This window comes from Prionailurus bengalensis, chromosome C2, assembly GCF_016509475.1.
Source record: "Prionailurus bengalensis isolate Pbe53 chromosome C2, Fcat_Pben_1.1_paternal_pri, whole genome shotgun sequence".
Lineage (NCBI taxonomy): Eukaryota > Metazoa > Chordata > Mammalia > Carnivora > Felidae > Prionailurus > Prionailurus bengalensis.
This window is the reverse complement of record NC_057350.1, coordinates 128,018,035-128,042,012: the sequence shown is the minus strand read 5'-3', so window position 1 is coordinate 128,042,012 and position 23,978 is coordinate 128,018,035. Positions and strand designations below refer to the sequence as shown.

The window sequence follows — 23,978 nt, the reverse complement described above, 5'->3', positions numbered from 1 at the left end:
ATTGTATCCATATGGTAGAATATTATATATCCATTAAAATGATCTAGATCTGTTTTGACATGGAAGTATATTCATGAGATATTGCTAACTTGAAGTAAGTTTTAAAGTACATAGTATTGTCAAATTTTTGTACAAAATACACATTTATAAATTTTCATAAGAAAATGTCGGTATATCTATCCATAAAAATATTAACTGGTTATTTCTGAATGATGTTATGGGTAATTATGTTTTTTGCTTATGAACACTTTCTATCTTTTCTGACAAGAAAAGGTATTAATTGTGAGAGCAAATGGGGGAAAACAGAAGTCCAACCCTATTGCTCCTGATTCCCACTGTGCTTGATTCTCTCATTGCCCTCAAACAGTAAGTACACTCAGGGCCACTGTAATGAATTATTCTGGGCCTGACTCAGAGTAGGAAATGTTTGATGAGTGAACTAACTATACCAACAACAGCTAACAGTGATGGAGCATTTCTTTTGTCTTAGGCATTGTTCTAAGCATTTGACATGTTCACTTAGGCCTCATGTTATGGGTACTGTTATTATCTCTGTTTTGAGGGTGAAACAGCTGACAAAAATTAACCAGCTTATGTAAGGCCGTTAGTGGCAGGGTGGGGATTCAAACCCATGTAGGCTGACTTTCACTTAGAGACATAAGAAAGCATGGGGGTTCTGAATTAGAAAGATTATGATCTCTCTGATTGAGACTGGTTGGATTAGATTCCATGTCTAGGATTCCAGCTGAACAATTGGGCATCAGTTAATCATGGTCTGAATACAAGGGCAGAATTTGACACCCACAGATCTGAACTAAATACCAGGGAAGTAATCTTGGTTTCTTTAGCATTTTATATAAAAAAAAAAAAAACTCAAATTATTTTAGACTGTAAACTTCTCATTCAAATTGGTGCCACCCCTTGGGGTTTGGCTTTGTTACATGCTTCCTCCCTCTTCCAATTACGTCCCTTCCAAACTTTAACTTAGAGAACTAAATTTGCAATTAGTTCTTTAACTCTTCTTCCCACTTTTTTTCTCAGTGAAATTACCTATGGCAACTTCATCAAATTGCATTTTTAAAACCTATCAATCTTCCTTTTTGCCATATATTTTTTCTTCATGCTTTTCTTTTATTTTTTTAATATGAAATTTATTGTCAAATTGGTTTCATACAATACCCAGTGCTCATCCCAACAGGTGCCCTCCTCAATGCGCATCACCCACTTTGCCGTCTCCCCCACCTTCATCAACCCTCAGTTTATTCTCAGTTTTTAAGAGTCTGTTATGATTTGGCTCCCTCTGTCCCCCTTCTTTTTTTCCTTCCCCTCCCGCATGGTCTTCTGTAAAGTTTCTCAGGATCCACATAAGAGTGAAAACATATGGTATCTGTCTTTCTCTGTATGACTTATTTCACTTAGCATAACACTCTCCAGTTCCATCCTTTTGTTGCTACAGAAGGCCATATTTCATTCTTTCTCATTGCCAAGTAGTATTCCATTGTGTATATAAACCACAATTTCTTTATCCATTCTTCAGTTGATGGACATTTAGGCTCTTTTCGTAATTTGGCTCTTGTTGGAAGTGCTGCTATAAACATTCGGGTACAAGTGCCCCTGTGCATCAGCACTCCTGTGTCCCTTAGGTAAATTCCTAGCAGTGCTATTGCTGGGTCATAGGGTAGATCTATTTTTAATTTTTTGAGGAACCTCCACACTGATTCCCAGAGCGGCTGCACCAGTTTGCATTCCCACCAACAGTGCAAGAGGGTTCCCGTTTCTCCACATCCTCTCCAGCGTCTATAGTCTCCTGATTTGTTCATTTTAGCCACTCTGACTGGCATGAGGTGGTATCTCAGTGTGGTTTTGATTTGTATTTCCCTGATGAGGAGTGACGTTGAGCATCTTTTCACATGCCTGTTGGCCATCTGGATATCTTCTTTAGAGAAGTGTCTATTCATGTTTTCTGCCCATTTCTTCACTGGGTTATTTGTTTTTTGAGTGTGGAGTTTGGTGAGTTCTTTATAGATTTTGGATACTATTTGGATACTATAGATTTTTGGATACTAGCCCTATGTCATTTGCAAGTATCTTTTCCCATTCCGTTGGTTACCTTTTAGTTTTGTTGATTGTTTCCTTTGCAGTGCAGAAGCTTTTTATCTTCATGAGGTCCCAGTAGTTCATTTTTGCTTTTAATTCCCTTGCCTTTGGAGATGTGTCAAGTAAGAAATTGCCGCAGCTGAGGTCAGAGAGGTCTTTTCCTGCTTTCTCCTCTAGGGTTTTGATGGTTTCCTGTCTCACATTCAGGTCCTGTATCCATTTTGAGTTCATTTTTGTGAGTGGTGTAAGAAAGTGATCTAGTTTCATTTCTTCTGCATGTTGCTGTCCAGTTCTCCCAGCACCATTTGTTAAAGAGGCTGTCTTTTTTCCATTGGATATTCTTTCCTGCTTTGTCAAAGATGAGTTGACCATACTTTTGTGGGTCCAATTCTGGAGTCTCTATTCTATTCCATTGGTCTTTGTGTCTGTTTTTGTCATGCTTTTCTTTTAAAGTCTTAGAATCTCTGAAAGCTACATTCCTATTCTGTATAATATGGTGGCTACTTCTGTGTGAGTCTAAAATAATTTCAAAATTAAAAATTTTCTAATGAAATTAAAATTCAGCTCTTCAGTTACACTAGCCACATTTAAAGTGCCCAATAACTCCTCCATGTGGCTAATGGGATTTACATCAGAACAGATAAAGAATATTTCCATCAACACAGAATGTCTTATTGGGCAATGCTGGTCTAAAAGCACATGTCTGTCTTAAGCCAGTGTTCTCTCTTCCTTAACTATTTCAAATTCTAATACCACATGAATACTTGTGTTTTCTGTCATGTTACCTTATCAACTGGTTGTTTTGGTTATATCAAAGGTTAGAGAAATACTTTTTTAATTTCTCAAATTTCAGAGAAATAGTCTTTATGTTAATTTAGGAATTTGTCACATATTCATAGGTTTCTGGATATTTAAATTTTCTAATACTCATGTATTTTGCCTCTGAACCAGTTTTATCACCTATATTATCAACTGTATTAGGATATAGTCCTAATATCTCTTATATAATTATCCAAATATACTTTCTTAGTAATATCCCTTGTTTTCCTTTCCTTTCATCCCTTATCATTACCCAAAAGCTCTTGAAAAATTTTGGATTTCTAAAAGATGCATAGGTTTTCACGTTTGGTGTTATTTCTTCCCCCTCTTTTATGCATCTCTCGGAAAGGTAATTCCTTCTATTGCCATGTTCTAGTATTTTGTCCCAAAACACCTCTTGGCTTCTTTGCATTTTCAGTTAAGAATTACTGGCCACTTGCTTTACTATGGAACTTCTTTCTGCTTCAGCTTCATCCTTCATGAGATCTAGTTCTATAGTTTTATATAAGCCACCATCTCAGATTGGAAGGCAAGGAAGTAGAGGAAAACGCAGTAACTCAAGATCTATTCACATAGCAACAAAGTTAAGACACTGAAGGATAAGAATGGGATGGGCGTGGGGGGGTGACACACCTGAGGAAAACCACAAAGACAGAACTAAAGGAATATTGGAATTAAGATTTAGATCTTCCTGGGTAGAAAATCTGAATATTAATAGTGATGTCAGTGTTTCTTCAAAATAATTCATAAGTTTATTGCAATTGTAATGAAATTGCAATAGCATTTTTTTCTTAAAACTTGACAACTCAAAAAATACATCTGGAAGACCATCAAAGAATATTTGGAGTATAAAAAAGACAGTGGGGCACCTAAGTGGCTCAGTTGCTTAAGCATCTGAGTCTTGATTTTGACTCTTGATTTCATGAACTCATGGTTCGTGAGTTTGAGCCCTGCATTGGGTTCCATGCTGACAGTGTGGAGCCTACTTCTCTCCCTCTCCCTCTCTCTCTGCCCCTCACCCCCTTCAATAAATAAATAAATAAACTTTAAAAAATCATAATTAGGGATATGGGAAGCAAAAACAGTAAAACTTAAAACAACCGCAATTACAATAGGGTAGGACTGGCGTAAAAACAGAGTAATCATTGAATCCAGAGAGCCAGGAAATGTACTCTAGCATAAGAATTCAACAAAATAAAAGGTTCTTCATAAGTTAATTGTATGTGTATTCACTAAGTCTCTAATACCTAAATGACCAAAAGAAGAAATGTAATAAGCAAAAAAGAGTTTTCTAGGATTGAAGAAATAAAAATGAAATTAAAGTTCTTTTTCTCATTAAGTGGATAAAGATTGTCATTGTTAAAATGCCACTGCTTTTGATGGTGTAGTGAAATTGATGCTGTCCTTCATTTCCATCATCATCTCCTTACTATCATTGCTTCACTGCATTATTCTTGGTTTAGTAATACTGCACATCCATCCTTTGCAAATCCTATTTGGCTCTACCTTTGATATAGATACAGCATCTAAACTTCTCCACTATTACTCTCCTGCTCCAAGCCCCCAAGCCTTCTTGCCCAGTTTATTGCAGTAGCCTCTAATTTGTTTCTCTGCTGTTTGTCTTGCTCCTTCACAGTTTCTTCTGAATATAGCAGCCAAAATTACCAATTTAAAATGTAAGTCTGATCATGTAACTCTTCTGCTCAGTAGCCATCAGTTGTTTCCCAGCTTGCTCAGGATAAAGCCAAATTCATCATAAGAATCTACATATTCTGCATGATTTAGACTCCCACCTTTCCTTTCTGACCTTACCTTCCACACTACCTCACTTGCATTCTCCTTCCAAGTCACTTTAGCCTCCTTGTCATTCTTTTAGTAAATCAAGCATACTCTCACCTCAGGGCCTTTGCACCTATAGTTAACTCTGTCTGAGATGATTTAGCCCAAAATACCTCCTCAGTGTGTTCTCTCTTTTCTTTCAGGTCTTGGTTCAGATGTCAGTGAGGTCTTCCCTGACTGTGCATTATAACCCTTCTCATTCTTTCTGAACCCCTGCCCTGCTTCATTTTTCTCCATAGCACATGTCACCATGTTTAAGTTACATGTTTACATACATGTTGTTTTTCTTTTTCCAACTAGATTATTAATTCCATAAGAATAGGGACTTTATTTTATTCACTGCTGTATCCCTAGCACTTAACAAGTGCCTGGCACATAGTAGGCACTCAGTATGTATGTATATATTTATTTTTATGTTTATTTTTGAGAGAGAAAATGAGCAGGGAAGCAGCAGGGAGAGAGAGAGAGACAGAGACAGACAGACAGGGACACAGAATCTGAAGCAGGCTCCATGCTGTCAACGCACAGCCCAACACGGGGCTTGAACTCACCAACCGTGAGATCGTGACCTGAGCTGAAGTCAGCCATTCAACCCAGTGAGCCACCCAGGCACCCCAGGCACTCAGTATTTATTGAGCAAGTAAATTGAACCTTTTTAGAAAGTATCCACAACATAGTTTAAAAGCCTTTTTTTTTTTTTTTTTTTAAGTCAGGATGATTAAGTAAACTCTGTCCATTTGGTAATAAGAGATCTGCATGTGGCAGGGTCTGAGAGGATAGGATCAAGAGCAGTGATGAAGGCTGTTTCTTTCTTAGGTGGTAAGAAAAGAGAAGATGATGAAAGAATAATTTCCAAGTATAGAGGAAGTTATAGAATCAAGGACAAGCACTGTGTGTTGGCAGTCTTTGAGAAGATTAGGTTGATGGAAGCAAAAGGTTGGTTCAGGGCCATAGCAGAAAATAAAGTTATAGGTGGATGGGAACAGATGTTGAAAGTCTTGAAAATAAGTCAAATCGAAGTAGGATGCATGATGGAGATCAGGAGTGTGAATTCTTGAACGGTGAGGGATAAAAAAGCCATCTAAATCTAAGCTTATTGGTGTTGTGTAAGGTGGCAAGGAGGGTAGGGTAAGAAGTCTCAACTGGAAGGCAGTTGTAACAAGGCAGAGTGGAGGTAGTAATACTCTCATAGTAAGGAGTACAGGGTGTGATGAAACAAAGACATGAATCAAAGATAAGCAGTGATATGGCAAAGAATAAGGCTTGTTGATTAACTGCAGTGGGGGGGCAAAAGAGGAAATAAAAGAACTCTCAGTATTAAGAAATCATATTTTTAAAATTCTTTTCTTTTTTTTTAGGTTTGTCACTCAAAAAAAAATGGATCATTTAAATCTTTGGAGGACTGAGTTATCACAATACTTCTGTACTTCCAACTAAGATTTATGACAGTAAATTTATGACAATAAGTTTCTGCATCACAGAACTGCTGAAGAACTAAAAGAAGATTTTATAAACTTACAGTATTATGAGATTACTAAATAAAACTAAAGAACACAATTATTAAATTATTAGACTTGCTAATAATACAAGCACATATGTGCAGTAGCTACTGTATCCTGACAGTTACCAAACCTCAAATTTAGATGTTTTTTTCTTTGGGGGAAAGGTCATTTTATTTACAAGAAACCACTGAACATTGTCATCAAGTATATTTTCACCTGAGTGTAAGTTAAGAGGATTTACTTGAAATAAGTTCTAGAAAATTCCAACTCCCATCACTGAGTGGATTCGATATTATGGCAGCAACTTACAGACTTGTAGTCAGTACTGTGAACCACTACAGCAGTGTGGTGATAGACCGACGTTTTGAGCAAGCTATACATTATTGCACTGGAACCTGCCACACCTTTACACATGGAGTTGATTGCATTGTGGTACATCATAGTGTTTGTGCAGACCTCTTGCACATCCCTGTGTCTCAGTTCAAAGATGCAGATCTGAACTCTATGTTTCTACCCCACGAAAATGGGTTTTCCTCAGCTGAGGGTGACTATCACCAGCAGGCCCTAACAGGCATACCCAGGGTCAAGAAAGGATCTACATTTCAGAACACCTGTAACTTAAAAGACATTGCAGGAGAAGCAATCAGTTTTGCTAGCGGGAAAATAAAAGAATTTTCCTTTGAAAAGCTCAAAAACTCTAACCATGCAGCTTACAAAAAGGGAAGAAAAGTTAAGTCTGACTCATTTAATAGGAGGTCAGTTGATTTTGACTTGCTCTGTGGCCATTATAACAATGATGGGAACTCCCCATCCTTTGGTTTACTCCAGAGTTCCTCAGTTGAGGAAAAATCTTTGTCCCATAGAAACTCACTTGATGCAAACTTGACATCAGTGCTTCTTCACAACTTCTCTGAAGAAGACCTGGTTACTCAGATTTTGGAAAAACATAAAATAGATAATTTTTCTTCTGGAACAGACATAAAGATGTGCTTGGACATCTTGCTGAAATGCTCTGAGGATTTGAAAAAATGCACAGATATCATAAAACAATGCATAAAGAAAAAGTCAGGGAGTAGCATCAATGAAGGAAATGGTAATGATGCAATTTCTAGCTCTGAAACTGTCTATATGAATGTAATGACCAGGTTAGCATCCTATCTGAAAAAGCTACCATTTGAATTCATGCAGCCTGGGAATAATGATGCTATAGATTTAACAGAACTCGTCAGTAATATGCCCAGTTTACAACTGACTCCCTTTTCCCCAGTATTTGGCACTGAACAACCCCCTAAATATGAAGATGTTGTCCAGCTCTCAGCCCCTGACTCTGGACAGTTTCAAACTATAGAACTGCAAGATGACAAACACAGTTCTAGGAAAACAGACGCTGTAAGTTCCATTCCAAATAACTCTACAAATCCCTTATATAACTCTGAAGTAAATGATCCCAGAACCCTAAAAGATACCCAGCTTCAATCACAGTCGTTAACCATGAACCCTTTAGAAAATGTTTCTTCTAATGACCTAATGGAAACCCTTTATATTGAAGAAGAGTCTGATGGAAAGAAAGCATCAGATAAAGGACAAAGGGCAGAGAATGGACCTGGTCAGTTGTTAAATGAAGATAAAGCAGCATTTTCAAACCGTGTTACTCATCTTAAAAAATGTCCTGCCTCTGTGCAAAATGAAAGTGGTAAGATATTTGAGAAACCAGTTGTTAATCTACCTGAGGAGGATTTTAAATCAAAAGTTCCTAAAGTTGAAGAGGGAGGCCACAGAGATTTTATGAATCTTAACAGCCAGGAGGAGATAGATAAATTGTTAATGGATTTGGAATCATTTTCACAGAAAATGGAGACCTCTCTAAGAGAGCCACTTGCCAAAGGTAAAAACTCTAACTCTCTAAGTAGTCCTAGTCCATTAACTAGTCAGCTTCCTATAGATCTTGAACCTAAATCTAAAGTCTCTGCAGCCACCGAGAAAGTCTCGCCTTCCTGTCTAACAAGGATTATTGAAACCAATGGACACAAAATAGAGGAGGAGGATCGAGTCCTCTTACTACGAATTCTAGAAAGCATTGAAGACTTTGCTCAAGAACTAGTTGAATGCAAATCGGGCAGAGGCAGCCTATCACAAGAAAAGGAAATGATGCAGATTCTACAGGAAACCTTGACCACTTCCTCCCAGGCCAATTTATCAGTCTGTAGAAGTCCTGTTGGTGATAAAGCTAAAGAAAGTACTTCAGTGGTTTTGATTCAGCAGACCCCAGAGGTGATCAAGGTAAGATCCAACAATCTGGAGTCCTGACAAGTATCCACAGAAATGTTTTAATGTGTGCAGAACTTGTGAATAAATACTATTTGTGTTAGCCATTTCATATTCTACTAAAGTTCCTGCCTTACACTAGGCATGGTCTCATTCAGTTCGTTAAAAAAAGAACTAAAAAGCAAGGGCTTTAGAGTTAGGCAGACATTTCAATTGCCCTCCTCACACCTTTCATCTCTCTAGCTCTGTGACCAAAGGAAAGTTACTTAGCCTTAATATCCTCATCTGTGTAATGGAAATAATAAGGATCAAGATAACTTAGGTGAAATACAAGCAAGGTGCCTTACACAAATTAGGCATTTAATATTAATCCTTATACTTCCAGTCAGCCATGCATCAATATATGCATGTGTAGACTATAAAGTGCAGTGTGGGGTACCAAAAAAGAGAGGACATGATTCCTTAAAGACTTTAACATCTAGTTGAGAAAATGAAACTGACATACTGGAAACAGTTCATGAACATGTAGGCCCTTGTCTGAAAAGGTTGTTAGTAAAATAGGGTCTTCAAAGAAGGTAAAGACTAGAGTGTATGAGATTTGCTTCTTCATGCAAGTGGGAATAAATACCATTCTAGGGTCACAGGATAGTAGTGTTTTCAAAAGGCTTTGAATCTACCCTGCTACTGGTAGTATAGCTTTAATAATTCCTGAAAGGCAGTTATCTTCCCCCTTGGGTGTATGTGTGTATGTCTTAGCACAACAGTTATTTCTTTTTCGTTTTCTATGTCTAACATGGGTTGGCAGTAGGTTCTGCTCCACCTCACTCAGGGACCCAGGGTGATAGATGCTCTGTGTTCCTATAGCTGCCCCATTGTCCCATCTGGAATACATGACTTATAAGTTCACAGAGGATGGGGAAGAAAGAGATGTTGCTTTTTACTGCCTTATTCCCACATGTGACACACTTCCCATCCACTCACAGTCCAGTGATTTCAGCCCAAAAGCTAAGAAACACAGGGAAGCACATAGAATATACCTAGTGAGCATTGTCTCTACCACGTGAATGTATGACATATGGCACATATATCCAAATTAACAAAATAAATTGTAAAATAATGATGTGAATTATTTAGAGGTTATGTCATTGTATAAAAACTATGAAGAAATACTTGGACACACCAAATACAATGTTCAGAACAATGATTAATCTCTGGGGAAAGAAGAGAGATGGAACTGAGGAAGGATGTCCAGGGGACCTCAGTAGTGTTAGTAATTTCATAATCTGGTGGTGAATCATTAGTACTTTTTTATATTATTTTTATGCCATTTTGTGTGTCTTTATAGTAAATTTAAAAAAGAATAATTGGATATCAGAGGTGCATATATATGACCAAGTTAAAAAGTTAATGTTAATTTTAACATTCTCATTAATATTTTCATTTAAGTAGGAAAAAATATTGTGATCAGGTGAATAATTTTTACATTGTATTTATTTTGTGGCTGTGCTATGCACATTTGTAGTTATCAGCGACACTAAAATTTAAAGCTATACGTACATACTTAAGGTTATGAAATGATTTGGGTCTAGATATTCTCAAACATTCACTGAGCATTTCTGTGAAATCTGTGAGTCTCCTCATTCATTGATTTACAACTGGTAATATCTTTAGTGAAGTTGGTCTATGCTGGGAGGAGAAAATGGAAATTAGTTACAAAAATAAGAGGAAAATGCTTTCAATGTACATAGGCAATAGTGATTTGCTTAATATTTTATAAAGAAAATACCTATATAGAAATCTCAGAATGGTAATAAGAGCTAACAGTTCTTGTAAGCTAAAGCATACTAAGATATTTAGATATATTATCTCACTATTTCCCCCTCAGTAACCTGTCTGCTCATTAAAAAAAAAAAAAAAAAAGTTCACCTTCTCCACTGACCTATTCCAACATCTCACAACCATTATAACCAGAAACTTACCTTAATAAAGTGTTTTGAATTTTATTTAACCCTTCTCCCCCATTATCTTCTGTGAGAAAAGAAAAAATTATCTGAAAAGAAAGTAGAAAATGTGAACCTGAGGCCAAGAATAAGTCCCATGTAATACCTCTCCTATGTTCCTGGCTGACAGCTCATGAGCAGGTCCCCTCTGACCCTCCCAATCTAAGCACACCTAACTAAAAATCCCACACTGGGCTCTAAATGAGCTTTCCAATTTTTGAACAAGTATTGACTAAGATCAAATCTTATTAAAAGAGTCTCCCATCACTCTTTTAAATAAGTCCCATTACCATAAGACAGAATAAAATTTGATGAAATTTCTTGATAAAAGTTGAAAAAGTAATTCATAAAAAGCTAATTTAAAGAGAAAGGTGATATAAAATGTTTAACTCCTGAAGATACTTAACACAAGAAAATAAAACCATTCTTCCTTGACTCAGATCCCTTCCTACTTGTTCTCTTTTTTTTAAATCTTTCTTTGCTTCCTATGAATAATAATAATAATTTGCACATTTCAATTAAAATGAAATGACTAGTATTTTAATTATAATAATAATTATTATTATTACTATTGTTGTTGTTGTTGTTATTATTTTAGAGAGAATCCTAAGCAGGCTCCATGCTCAGCACAGAGCCTGATGCAGGGTTCAAACTCAGGATCATGATCCCAGCTGAAATCAAGAGTCGGATGCTCAACCAACTGAGCCACCCAGGTGGCTCTTATGAATTATTTTAAACCAGGGTTGGTAAATATTTTCTACAAAGGGTCAGATGTAAATATCTAAGGCTTTGTAGGTCACAAGGCTTCTGTCACTTAGACTTCTTTGTTTTTTTTAAACAACCCTTTAATAATGTAAAACTGTTCTTAGCTCTAAGCCTTAAAAGACAGGCAGTGGGCCAGATTTGGCCCACAAGAGTGTATGTTGTCAATGCCTATTTTATTTTATTTTATTTCATTTTATTTATTTTAATTTAATGTTTATTTTTGAGAGGGAGAGAGAGAAAGCGAGAGCAGGGGAGGGGCAGAGAGAGAGGGAGGCACAGAATCCAAAGCAGGTTCCAGGCTTTGAGCTGTCAGCACAGAGCCTGATGCAGGGCTCGAACCCAGGAGCCGCTAGATCACACTGAGCTGAAGTTGGACACTCAACCGAGCCACCCAGGCGCCCCTGTCAATGCCTATTTTAAACAAATAGAAAAGTATAGTGAATGATAGAAAAAACACTCCTTATTATCACTTATTTTGTCAAATCTTAACATTTTATCATATTTGCTTCAGATCTTTGTTTATTAATATTTGTATTATCATCATCATTGTTTAAAACAAAAATCATCTCAGATATAGTTGAAATCCTAGAGGTCCCCTCCCTAGTTTCCACATCCCATTCCAGAAATAACCACTACCCTGAAGTTAGTGTTTTATCTCCTATAAGTTTTTACAGTGTTATTTGTCATGTTTTTTATTCTTGAAGAGCATGAACAAGCAGTAATAGGAAATAAAATCAGAGAGGTAGGTTGGGGCCAATTTAGGAATGACCTATGTGCCATGCTAAACTCTTAGAGTGGGGAGCTAAAGAAGGCTTTTGTTTTTGTTATTTTTTTTTAATGTTTTTATTTATTTATTTATTTTTGAGACAGAGACAGAGCATGAGCAGGGGAGGGGCAGAGAGAGGGGGAGACACAGAATCTGAAGCAGGCTCCAGGCTCTGAGCTGTCAGCGCAGAGCCCGACGTGGGGCTCGAACTCACGGAGTGTGAGATCATGACCCAAGCTGAATTCGGATGCTCAACTGAGTGAGCCACCCAGAGCCACTCCAAGAAGGCTTTTGTTTTTAATGTTTATTTATTTGTTTTGTGAGAGAGCACAAGCAAGGGAGGGGCAGAGAGAGGGCGAGAGAGAATTCCAAGCAGGCTCCCCGCTGAGAGTGCAGTGGATATTTAGACATGGGTCTCAAGCTCACGAACCATGATCATGACCTGGGCCAAAATGAAGAGTTAGCTGCTTAACTGATTGAGCCACCCAATGCCCCAAGAAGGCTTTTAAGTAGAGGAGTCCCACAGTATTTTTTTAAAGAATAAAACTTTTTTTTTTAAGAGTAAAAAATGTTAAATTAGGCTCTTATTTTTTTTTTAATTTTTTTTTCAACGTTTATTTATTTTTGGGACAGAGACAGAGCATGAACGGGGGAGGGGCAGAGAGAGAGGGAGACACAGAATCGGAAACAGGCTCCAGGCTCTGAGCCATCAGCCCAGAGCCCGACGCGGGGCTCGAACTCATGGACCGCAAGATCGTGACCTGGCTGAAGTCGGACACTTAACCGACTGCGCCACCCAGGCACCCCAACTCTTTTTTTTTTTAACTTTTGACAGCAAAAATTTACCAATTGTTCAAAACATTTCAATTAAAAGCTTTATGTAATGGGGCATATAGGAGGTGCGTTGGTGACTATCCCTGAGAAGAAAGATTGACTTGATGATATTATATATAGGTCATTAGTATTTTAACATGTATTTCAAAATAATTTCTCAAGAGGAAGCAGTATTTATTGTCCAAGTATTTTTTTGTCCAGAAATCTAATTCAAACCTGTATTGGGAGAGATAATCAAATAGAAAATACTAATATGATACTGAGGGATTGATAAAGAGGTATCTAGATACTGGTCTAGATCAGGAGTCAGCAATCTGTGGTCCAAGGGCTAAATCTGACCTACAGCCTATGTTTGTAAATAGTTTTACTGGAACACGCCACACCCATTTGTTTATAGATGATCTGACTGCTTTTCTCCTCCACCTACTAAGTTAAGTAGTTAGAGACCTTAAAGCTTGAAATGTCTACTATCTGGACATTCATAGAAAAAGTTTGCTGACTCCTTATCTAGATATTATTTGATAGATCAAAAGATTTCTTTTTTAGTGAATCAATATGTATTTTAACAAGATCCCCAGATATTCACATTTAATATATACATGAAAATTTAAGACATACTATTTCCACCATATCAGACCATTCTTGATGTGATATTTTGTTAAAGGCATTGGAAGTCTTGAAAACATCATTAAATATCAATAACAAAAACTAATTATCGATGATAGTCAGATAGTATACCAGTAGAAATAGCAAAATAAGCCCAGAGTTTCAAAATTCTTCATCATGTGTTCTCATCATGTGTTTTGGTCTACATAGCGTTTCTCCCCTTTCCTCCCTAGTCATGATCCATCTCTGACTTTCCCACTTAAAACAGTTTCCTTTTCATCTCTTTCTCACTGGTAAATTATTGATATCATTGACTGGCAAATGAAGGTTTAATACATGCTTTCTTCACAAAGCCTTTAACTGACAGGAAACAACCCTGTAGGTTCTAGAATAGCTGAGGTGTGAAGATGGGCCTAAAAATGAGTTGAACAAGAATAACAGAACACCCTATAGAGGAAGGAAAGGGGGATGTGCCTGAGCTTTCAGAGAGTTTCATTATTTTGGATTAGTGAATTACTGAGGACATGTTTTGACATAGAAGGTAATATAATTTTTTAAAAAACACTTAGAAACTGTACTGCTTTGGTAATTCACATAATAAATGATACCTTAATTCTGTGTTTTATTACCACCAGCAGATGTTATTACAGTCATCTTGGGTCTGTTTTTAGCTGTATGGAGCAATAGCCTGTTAGCGGTTATTCACAAGTTAAAATAATAAAACCTAGTCTCCCTTGAAAATTATCTTTACTTAATTTTAGTAAAAAAAAAAAAAATCCAGGAAAAAATTTCTATTATTGTTTGCCTCAATTAAAAGAATGGAGGGAATGAGGCAGGATTTATCAGTGAAAGAGGAAGAATTTTTTTTAAAACTCCACTATAATATTTAAGTCTAGTGAAACCTTACAAATTTCAACTAATTGTGGGGAAAACTGTCTGAATTACTAAAAAAGTACAAATTAAAAATTTCAGTGTTTTTAAGAAATAACTTTATTAATTTCAAGAGTAAAGAGTAAAACTACCATCAAAGAATTGCAAGCGTGAATGTTAGCTGGACCTATTTCAATAATGAAGATCAGGGTGCCTGGGTGGCTCAGTAGGTTAAGCGTCTTTGGCTCAGGTCATGATCTCATGGTCTGTGAGTTTGAGCCCCGCATCGGGCTCTATGCTGACACCTCAGAGCCTGGAGCCTGCTTCTGATTCTGTGTCTCCCTCTCTCTCTGCCCCACCCCTGCTCATGCTCTGTCTCTCAAAAATAAACATTGAAAAAAAATTTTTTTAATTAAAAAAAAGAGGATGTTATAGGGGAATAAAGAACAAGAGCCAAATGGAAAACATCTGATTGGCGAGGGCCACACAATCAACCTTGTCTAGGTTGAGAAGGCCCACAGTTGGCTTGGCGTTGAAGACTTGACTGTGTGCGTATACTACATTTCTGGTCAGGTAGAGCTTTTACAGGGACACAAGTTATCTAAGTTTTGCTTTGCCAGGTGGCATTCCTGGCAGGAACAGCTCCGTCTTGGGCTTAAAAATTTATTTCCAAAGTCCTCCATTTGATCATCCTCTTGACCATTCTAGAGGCTTCATCAAAAATATCAGTCTTAGCATGACTCTGAGTTACCATCGCCTCTTCAGGTCTCCATGTAGTTTTCAAAAGAGATGATGTCAGGCTTTTATTCTAGGAGCTGGTTATGTTCTTCTGTTCTCTTTTGTCATTCCAGTCTGAGAGACACCATCTGTCAGCTGGTCAGTGGCTCTCCACATGTATTTAAACTTTGGAGAATATGAAGTATATTAGGGAGATAATTATTATAATAATATATGAATGCAATATAGTAATAATAATAATTAGCAACAAAACAATCCCATGGTTTGGACAGCACAAATGAGCCAGGGTACCCATAATGCAAACCAGCTAATATCAAATGAGTCAAGAAATGATCCCCAAAGTGGAGATATTCTTTAAGCCAGTTAACCTGTTTATGTATTTTGTGTAACTGTGTCTCCACTTCCCCAGAAATGTTTATCCAGTGAGCTTGTTTCAGAAAAACTGAGGCACTGGAAATCAGGGAGCAAACTGTAATGGACAGAGAGAACTACAGGATCACCAGCATCTTTGCAAATTCAACAGGTGGGTGGAGGTTGGATTACCACTTAGCAGTGGCCTGAAATACGTGAACATGGCATTATCTTTTCAGGTTTAGACAAGGACAAGGTTGGGCAAAGAATCACTCTTGTGAGATTTAGGCAAAAGATCAAAGAGAGAAGGAAGAAACATTCTTGATCTGATGTCTTGGGAGGAAGCAGTCTAACTCCATGTCAGCTATTTCCTAGTCAGTTGGATTTTGAGGTCTCTGGCATTTGCATAGGACCAGATGTTGGGTAGATTTTTCCTCAGTTGTGAAGTAGTCACCCAAGGTTTGATACCTTGTGTAATTTGGCGGTGGTGTTGGTGGTTGAGAGTACTTGGTAAGGCCCTTTCCCTGAATCTCACCTTTGCAAAAGCATCAGAGTAAAACAATAACTATCCGTAAATTACAAAAGACTTAAAAATGCCCATGATTAAAGATCTGATGAGAATCCTTTATACTAGAATTGACCAGGAAATTTGATTATTTCTGTGACATACGACATTCTAAGGTAACTGGAATTATGACTGGTAATATTATACCAGGACATATCAGATTTTTAGGAATTTAATAAAATCTAGAACACTTATATTAATAGCATGCAACCATACAAATACAACCTAAGAAGGTTTATTATTACCACATTTGAAAATGTTTCCTGTGTGATTTAACATACCAAATAAACCCAATTAATTTAACATCTCTTTTTTACAAGGTAAGAGACAAGTCCCTTTGGATTTTCCAGGGCCTTTGGCAAATTTTACAGTCATTTTGAGGTTAAAACAAAACAAAAAAACTCCATTTAGAATTTGGTTTTGGAAAGTTTTCAAAATGTCATAAGGTTTGAACATTAAAATAAATAAGATCACAGTTCATTATGAAATAATACTTGTCTATTTAAGCAAAGTGACAATAGAAAAATTTAAAGATAAATACATAAGGTTCACAGTTGTGAACAAAACTTGGCCCTTTTAATATTGAGAAGATTGGGTTTTCTTAAGTAATCAAAGACCTGATAAAGACAGTGTGAAACATAGTAAATTATTTTGGTAAGACAAAAAATCTTTGCTGACAAGGTAGATTACTTAAAAAGGAAAGAAAAACCCTTGTTTACAATTTTTTTTTTTTATTAAGAGCAGACTATTAATCTAAGAAAACACTTTCTTTTAACAGAGAGAAAACCAAAATCTAATTTGCATCAGTGCATCAAAGATATTAAAACTCTTTTTTTTTTTTAAACTCACTTTTTTAACTTAAATAAATCCATTCCAATCTTAGCCAGCTTAACCACATGTAAAGTTCTTTTGTCAGGATTCCTTTCCACACACTTTCCATGACTTTTTTTTTTATATCCATTCAGATTTTGTCCTATTTTTTTTTTTTTCTTATTCTGGAACAGTTATTTTACTTTTGAACAAAATTACTTTTTTTCTCTTGCCAAAAAAGCAAAAAACAAAAATTCATGTCCTTCATACCCTATCTAAAAAAACACTTTCTACTTTCCTTACCAGTTTTTAATATACAATTGTTTTTCTTTTACCCTTATATTTCAGTAGTTCTCATTGTGTATATTAATTAAAATTCTTAACCTTTAGAACCTTAATTGCTAGTGAAAACTAAGAAGCAACCAGTAATGGACTATGGACTAGCAAATTTATAAAAACATTTCATAATTTCTAGAAGTATATGCTTCCTCCTAGTAAAATTTCAGTGTGGCACAAAATGTGTTTACTAACAAACCCAATTATTTTAGTTACTGTGTAAAAGGAAGCCAAAAGTAGATAAACTTGTGTTCAGTAATTGATGTTTCATTAATTTATCTTACTTGGAAATGATCTCCATATTAAATGAATAGCCATAATTTAACTTAATTCAGTATAATTTTAAGGTTTCAAGTTACCAAAAATATTTTGGACACTGTTTTTAAGTAGGCATACTATAGAGCATAATTATTGCTGTAAAGTCCATTTATAAACTTTTGCTTACATCTGTTTAACTTACTTGTTCTTAACAATTATGTTAAGATTACATGACACTTTAATGAGGCATTAACCATTTAACCATCATCTTAAGTTGTCTTTCTTGCTGACAGATTCTGCAACAGAGAGAACATGAGCTCTTTTGACTTTTAGTAAACTTAGGAAGAATAAAAGTTGTATGACTGCATTATATTTAATATTAATAGTCCTAAAGACAAGCCTGTTTCAGTTAAACCAACAAACTTAAATTAGTTTTTCTTCCCAGAGATTATCCTGGATTACGTGAACTTGAAAAACATTTGGGTTAGTTTCTGTATTTCTGAGAATATATACTTGATTCATATAAACACTTAAAAAATTTTAAGCCAGTAGAGCTTCTTTACAAATTAATTTTGGCAGTACTATCTGGAGGTAGAAAAATATCAACCATCTATAACATATAACCATAGACATACATAAACATACAAATAGACACAAATAGAGATCTTACAGGTTTTGCTTTAAAATTTTAGCCATGAGACAGGGATGATAATGCAAAACTCGCTAGTTTATAAAAGAACAATTGGATCCAATTGTGTTTCTGGCAGAAGGGATAAGTTTTAAGGTTTTCTGCACAGATAGCTTACTAATATTTATGGAGAAGACTTTTAAGATTTTTCATCCACCTAGTTTCTAAATAGCCCTTCCTCTTTTTTTCTTTCCTTCTGTTAAGAATTACCTTGGCTCCTAGAGAAGACCAGGTAGAACATATATTTTTCAAAGGCACAGAAAAAGAATGCAAGTTCCTACAAGAAGGACTTCTGGTTCCTAAGGCCAGAATTTTTACAGTACACTCAAGCCTTTTGAGATGAATATGGGAGGTTTGAAGATTGGTTAAAAAAAAAAAAAAAAGAAAAAGAAAGAGGGGCACCTGGGTGGCTCAGTTGGTTGAGCATCCCACTTCAGCTCAGGCCATGATCTCATGGTTCATGGGGTAGAGCCCCACATTGGGCTCTGTGCTGACAGCTCTGAGCCTGGAGCCTGCTTCAGATTCTGTGTCTCCCTTTCTCTCTGCCCCTTCCCCACTTGCTCACTTGCTTGCTTGCTCTCAAAATTAAATAAAAACATTTAAAATTTAAAAAAAAAAGATAGGTGGACTTTTTCTGTTGTTAGAAAGATTTCATTTGTAGGACAGTTGCCTTCTTCAATCTTTAAAGGAAGCAGGTTGTAACCCAGATGATGTTAATGTGTTGACTTACCCATCCAACTATGTTATCGTCATTTTGCTACTTTGTATTAGGGATATCTTCAACTAAGCTACAAATCAAAAGATTTCTGTGTTCTAGATTTAGAGCTGTTTTCCTCTTTGGAATGTTTTCCTTCCCTTCCGGATACATAGTTTCATTTAGCCTAGGGGAGAAGATCTAAAGAAAAAGTTCTATCTGGCTCTAAACATCAGCTTCCAATTTGGCCAGCCTCTTTTTTTTTTTTTTTAAATGTTCATTTTTGAGAGAGAGAGAGAGAAACAGAGTGTGAGCAGGGGAGGGGCAGGGGTAGAGAGAGAGGGAGACACAGAATCTGAAGCGTGATCCAGGCTCTGTGCTGACAGAGCCCGATGTGGGAGTCAAACTCCCATGACCTGAGCTGAAGTCAGACACTTGACCAAGCCACCCAGGTGCCCCTCAGTTTGGCCAACTTCTGACCATAGAACTACTTAAAAAATCTTTTCAAATATCTTATCAGGTTTCATCTGGATCAAACAGTAAATATTTCTGGTTGTACTAAACAACCCCTTGGATGCGAGACACATCCCCGAGAGGGTGCAAAAGATAGTACCCTCCTAAGATCCAGAGCCACTTCCAAAGATAACCAAAAGAAAGACAGTTCCCCCTAAGAGCTGGCAGCAGTTGGTAGGACCCTAGCCACAAATGGCGTGCAACCCATATTTTTTACAGCCATTCATTGGGCTTCCAATCTGACGATTGACCTGCTTGCATACACAATAACAGATAACCTCTGTGTGCAAGGCAGGCAGAAAGCTAAGCCAAGTTCTGAAGACAACAAGACAAGAAGGAAATACCTGTCCCTGGGAGAGAAGGAATCAATAACCAACAGACACCCCAAAACCAAATTCACAAGAGTATGCATTTAGAAAGGAGGGGACAGAGTAAAATTTGACCTTCTTTTCTTGACTGAGCACTACAGAGATCCAGAACTGACTATGGTAAGAATTCTCACCGTTTGCTGGCTTCTGCCAGTTTTCCTAAGATCTTTCTTATCTGCAGGCTCAAGAGCAAATGGGGTTTAAAGTTGAGTGTAGTCCTAGTATCTACTAGAATTTGGCAAGTTTTTTCTTTAATTTTAGTTTCCCCTTAGAGGCTTAAGGGAATAATTGGTGGCAGTTTACCAGAGGATCCCTCAGAGTCCCATTAACTCTGGGAGGGGCCTATATGGGAATTCTCTTTCAGCAGCAGATATGGAGGCATTTGAATTGGTGTGGAAAATTTGACAAGACCTCTGAAAACTGTCTTTTTTCCCATTCCCATTGATTGCAAATGAGACATCAATTTCTGGGCCACTGTTTTCATGATGGATCCCTATAAGGATATAATGGGAGAGGCCCAAACTTTTAGGTTTCTGGCCTTGGATCCATTGCAGTTTTAAGGCCACTAATTTGGGGGACTTTTGTTTACCCTCTTATATTCTCTCCAGAGTGCAAAGACCATCCAGACACAGGAATACCAGAAAGTTTTCAAATAAAGGATAGAGGGGAGCAGTAGGAGTTACTTCAGTCTTCTAGTGTTTAGGTACTTCTCGTGTCTTTAATTTTTCATTAGCCTTTTGCAGTGAACCTTTCGGTGGAGCTGTTTTGGAATTTTGAAGTCTTTTGGAGGCTCTCACTTGAAATAGGTATCCCCTTCTGTTTGTTTGATTTGAGAACCCTTGTTTTTAAGTGAACTTCTTAAATGAATGATTGTCTAATTGGAATGCCTCCCATAATGGCCAATGTAATTCTAGGTTGTCTTTGTAAGATGTTGCCATTTTTGTAAATACCTGCAGCTTCTAGGATCACAGTTCTTAGACATAAAATAAGCAGGTGTGTTGAAAGGTTGCATGCTTAATTCTTTGAAACTTGAGGATCCCATTTATTTCGCTAATCTTGGGTCTCTTGGTGCCAAATTAGTACCTGAGAGGGATGTGCTGCTGGATTGGCTACTTTTTGGTGTTTTACAGTATACCTTGTTGCAGTTTTCTTGAGGTTGGCAGGTGACCCAAGGTCAATCTAACCTTTGCCATGACCAACTTCTCCTAGCACAAGAGTCTTAGAGTTAAGTGATGCGTGCTCTAACAGGTTTTAAGTGCTTGCCCTGTGCCCACCAGTTTTGTGGGTTTAGTTTCTGAGATTCGCATTGGCAGTAGATTGAGTGTTCCTTTCACCAGAAGATTTCTTCATATTGGTGGACACCCTGATGACTCTTAATGGTCTGACTTGTGTCTACTTAGATTTTTATTTTGATGATCAAAACAGAATTTCTTCTCTTATTTTCCCAAGTCCCCCAGCAGCTTATGCTGTGAACTTGCCTCGAAGCTTTGTGAGTTCCCTAACAGCTGCCACCCATTGTGGACTCCTAATATAACTACCCCAAAACCTTTTCCAGAAACAATATAAACATATATACTTTTTAAATAAAGTTTGTTTGGACCAGAGAGATGGACACAAGGGAGTGGAGCTCAAATCTGAGTGACTTACCCCAGCTCACAGTAACGATGAGAGGAACAGTAAACTCAAAGCGTTAAGCAGGTGCCTTGCCAGTATGACTTGTGCCATAGACAGATAGCAGTCAACTTGAGATCTCATTCCTTGTCACCAAAAACTTAAAAAATTATTAAAGAAGAAGATTTAGGTAATATAAACAAACTTACACACTTTGTGGACAGTCTCCTTTTGGAGAACTGCAAAATGGGACATAAAGCAAAAAGCTTTTTATAGAATAAAGAACAAGGAAGAGGCAAGTAGAAAACATCTGATTGACTGGGGCCACATAGTCAATTTGTCTGGGGTGAGGAGGCCCAGAGGTGGCTTAGCTTTGGAGGGATGGCACTGTGAATATACTGTGTTTCTGGTCAAACAGAGCATTTACAGGGATATGTTATCTAAGTTTTAGTTTGCTTACATGGCACCCAGGCAGGAGTGGCTCTGTCTTGGGCCAGAAATTTATTTCAACATAGTTAATACAGAATTGATATGCAAAATGGAGGTTGCTAAAATACTTTAAAATGCTAAAACTAGCATAAGTATGTACAGCACACAGTAGGAGATAAAAATGAATCAGACAGGACAACCCTTTGTGGAGCCCACAATCTAATAGGGGAGGTGAGCTATTTACTGTGAGGCAAAGTAGAAAGAATAGATTACATAAGAGACAAATGAAGTACTATAGGAACTCCCAGGAGGGAGAGATACATCCCACTTGTGGAATTCAAGGAAGTTTCCCTGAAGGAGATTGGATTTGGATATGAATACCTTACTCTTATTCAACTAATTTACTTAAGGTCCTAGTTCTTGGTGTATTACAGTGTCCATGATACTAAGATTAGAGGTCTATTTCTCATAGTGACTTAGACCAGTTCCATTCTATTCCATTCCATTCTAAGATATCAAAACGTACCTTAATCCTTTCCATCTGTCTTACATATGTAAGCATTTGGTCTCAAGGAAGACTAGATGGGTAAATCATGAAGCCATTATTTCTGTCAAACCTAAGCTCTGTAGTAGCCTAATCTTGATCAAGGGTGACCAAAATTGGTTTATCAAAACTTCCTTCTGAGAGAGTATGAAGGGAAATATCAGGTTGGTCTGCTTATATTGTTTTGAATTCCCAGTTAGTAGAATCCACACTAATAAGATAAAGGGTAAGAGGGTGGGACCTGTTTGCTATCAGGTTTCCAGTTTTAGAGTCAGAATTTAAGCAAGTAATCTATCTGACAATTCATACATTGCCTTCTCTTTTTCCACTTCAGCCTCCAAAAATGTGATCTCCAGCTCCCAAATGTACACCTAAAAAAAATTGAATATTAAAATAGGAATTTTCAGAGAGATTTGAGATTTGTGATTCCCCCTCAGGTTTTTGTGTTTGAGCCACTAGCTTCTGTTTGCCTTTATTTAACAAATAGTAGCATTACATAACTATTTGTTGAATGAATAAATAAGTGAATGAATAATCAAATTGAATTATTGCTTGCCTGCTTTGCCTCCTTCTCAAAAGGACACTGCCCTCTTGCCTGAATGCCAGCTCTTTCTCTGTCCTTTGATTCCCAAGGAGGGATGCAAGAGGACCTGAGGTCAGGTCCTAGTATCATCCTAGGACACGAGGACACTACCTCAGCAAGGCTCAATATCTCATTCAGCCTCTGGCCTCTTTAATTTCTCTAGCTTTTAACACCTAAAAATCTGTAGTGTTTTGGGGAAGGTCCCATCACCTTTCCTGGCAATAGGGGAAAATCCCATAAGAGTATAGGCCATTTCCCTTTACTGCAGGTTGGAAATCTCTTGATTATAGACTGTAGGCATATTGAGGAGAGAGTGCTTTCTTGTTCACCATTGCACCACCAGGCTCTATTTTAGAACCTCCATACTAGCTGTTTAAATTCCAAAAGTTTATCCTTGCTCTTTAAGCAATACTTACACGTCTCATTGTCCTTTTCCCATTGTTATTTCCCATTCCCGTCTTCTTCTCCCTGAATTTAGGTTGAGAAATAATTTTTCAGGCCATTTCGTTTATCAGTACGAGTGGGGTTTTTTGTTGTTGGTTTGTTTTGTTTTTGTTGGGATGCCCAAGAAGGTCAGAGAAAGTTGGGCAGGATTTGTGCTGTTACTAGAACTCTGCTCTCTTCTGACCCTGATCAGGAATTTGTTTCTGAGATATCATTCCAGAAGAATTAAAGGGCCTTCCTAGGGTAATGATCTAACATTTTGGTTTTCTCAAAGTTTAGATATTGTGTAATTTTGTATATATATTTAAATGCATAATAATTATGAAAATAAACTTTAAAATATAGCAAAGCTCACTTTGGGAACCTTACTAAAAGTTTATTCTGGAGCATTTAGAATAAATGCTTCCCTCTCTTTACTTTCCGGGTTGATATCCATGCCTCCATTGAGATTAACCAGTCCTATCATTGAGGGAAAATGTGTCTTCTCCCCTAGCTTTATAGGTACTAATGGTTTCTTTGGTTCAGCGTTTGGATAGAAATAAAAACACTCAGGGGTGCCTGGGTGGCTCAGTCGGTTGAGCGTCCGACTCAGCTCAGGTCAGGATCTCACAGTTGGTGAGTTCGAGCCCTGCATCAGTCTCTGTGCTGACAGCTCAGAGCCTGGAGCCTGCTTCAGATTCTGT

General features: G+C 37.2%; 1 protein-coding gene across 2 annotated transcripts in view; it reads left to right on the top strand.

Moving 5' to 3' along the window:
* PPP2R3A (protein phosphatase 2 regulatory subunit B''alpha) overlaps positions 1-23,978 on the top strand; it is a 201,788-nt gene that overhangs the window by 45,705 nt on the left and 132,105 nt on the right. For both annotated transcript variants that reach the window (XM_043595338.1, XM_043595340.1), the window contains exon 3: positions 6,114-8,537. In XM_043595338.1, the coding sequence (XP_043451273.1) occupies positions 6,552-8,537 (1,986 nt within the window). In that variant the 5' untranslated portion in view covers positions 6,114-6,551. The remainder of the gene's footprint in view (positions 1-6,113; positions 8,538-23,978) is intronic.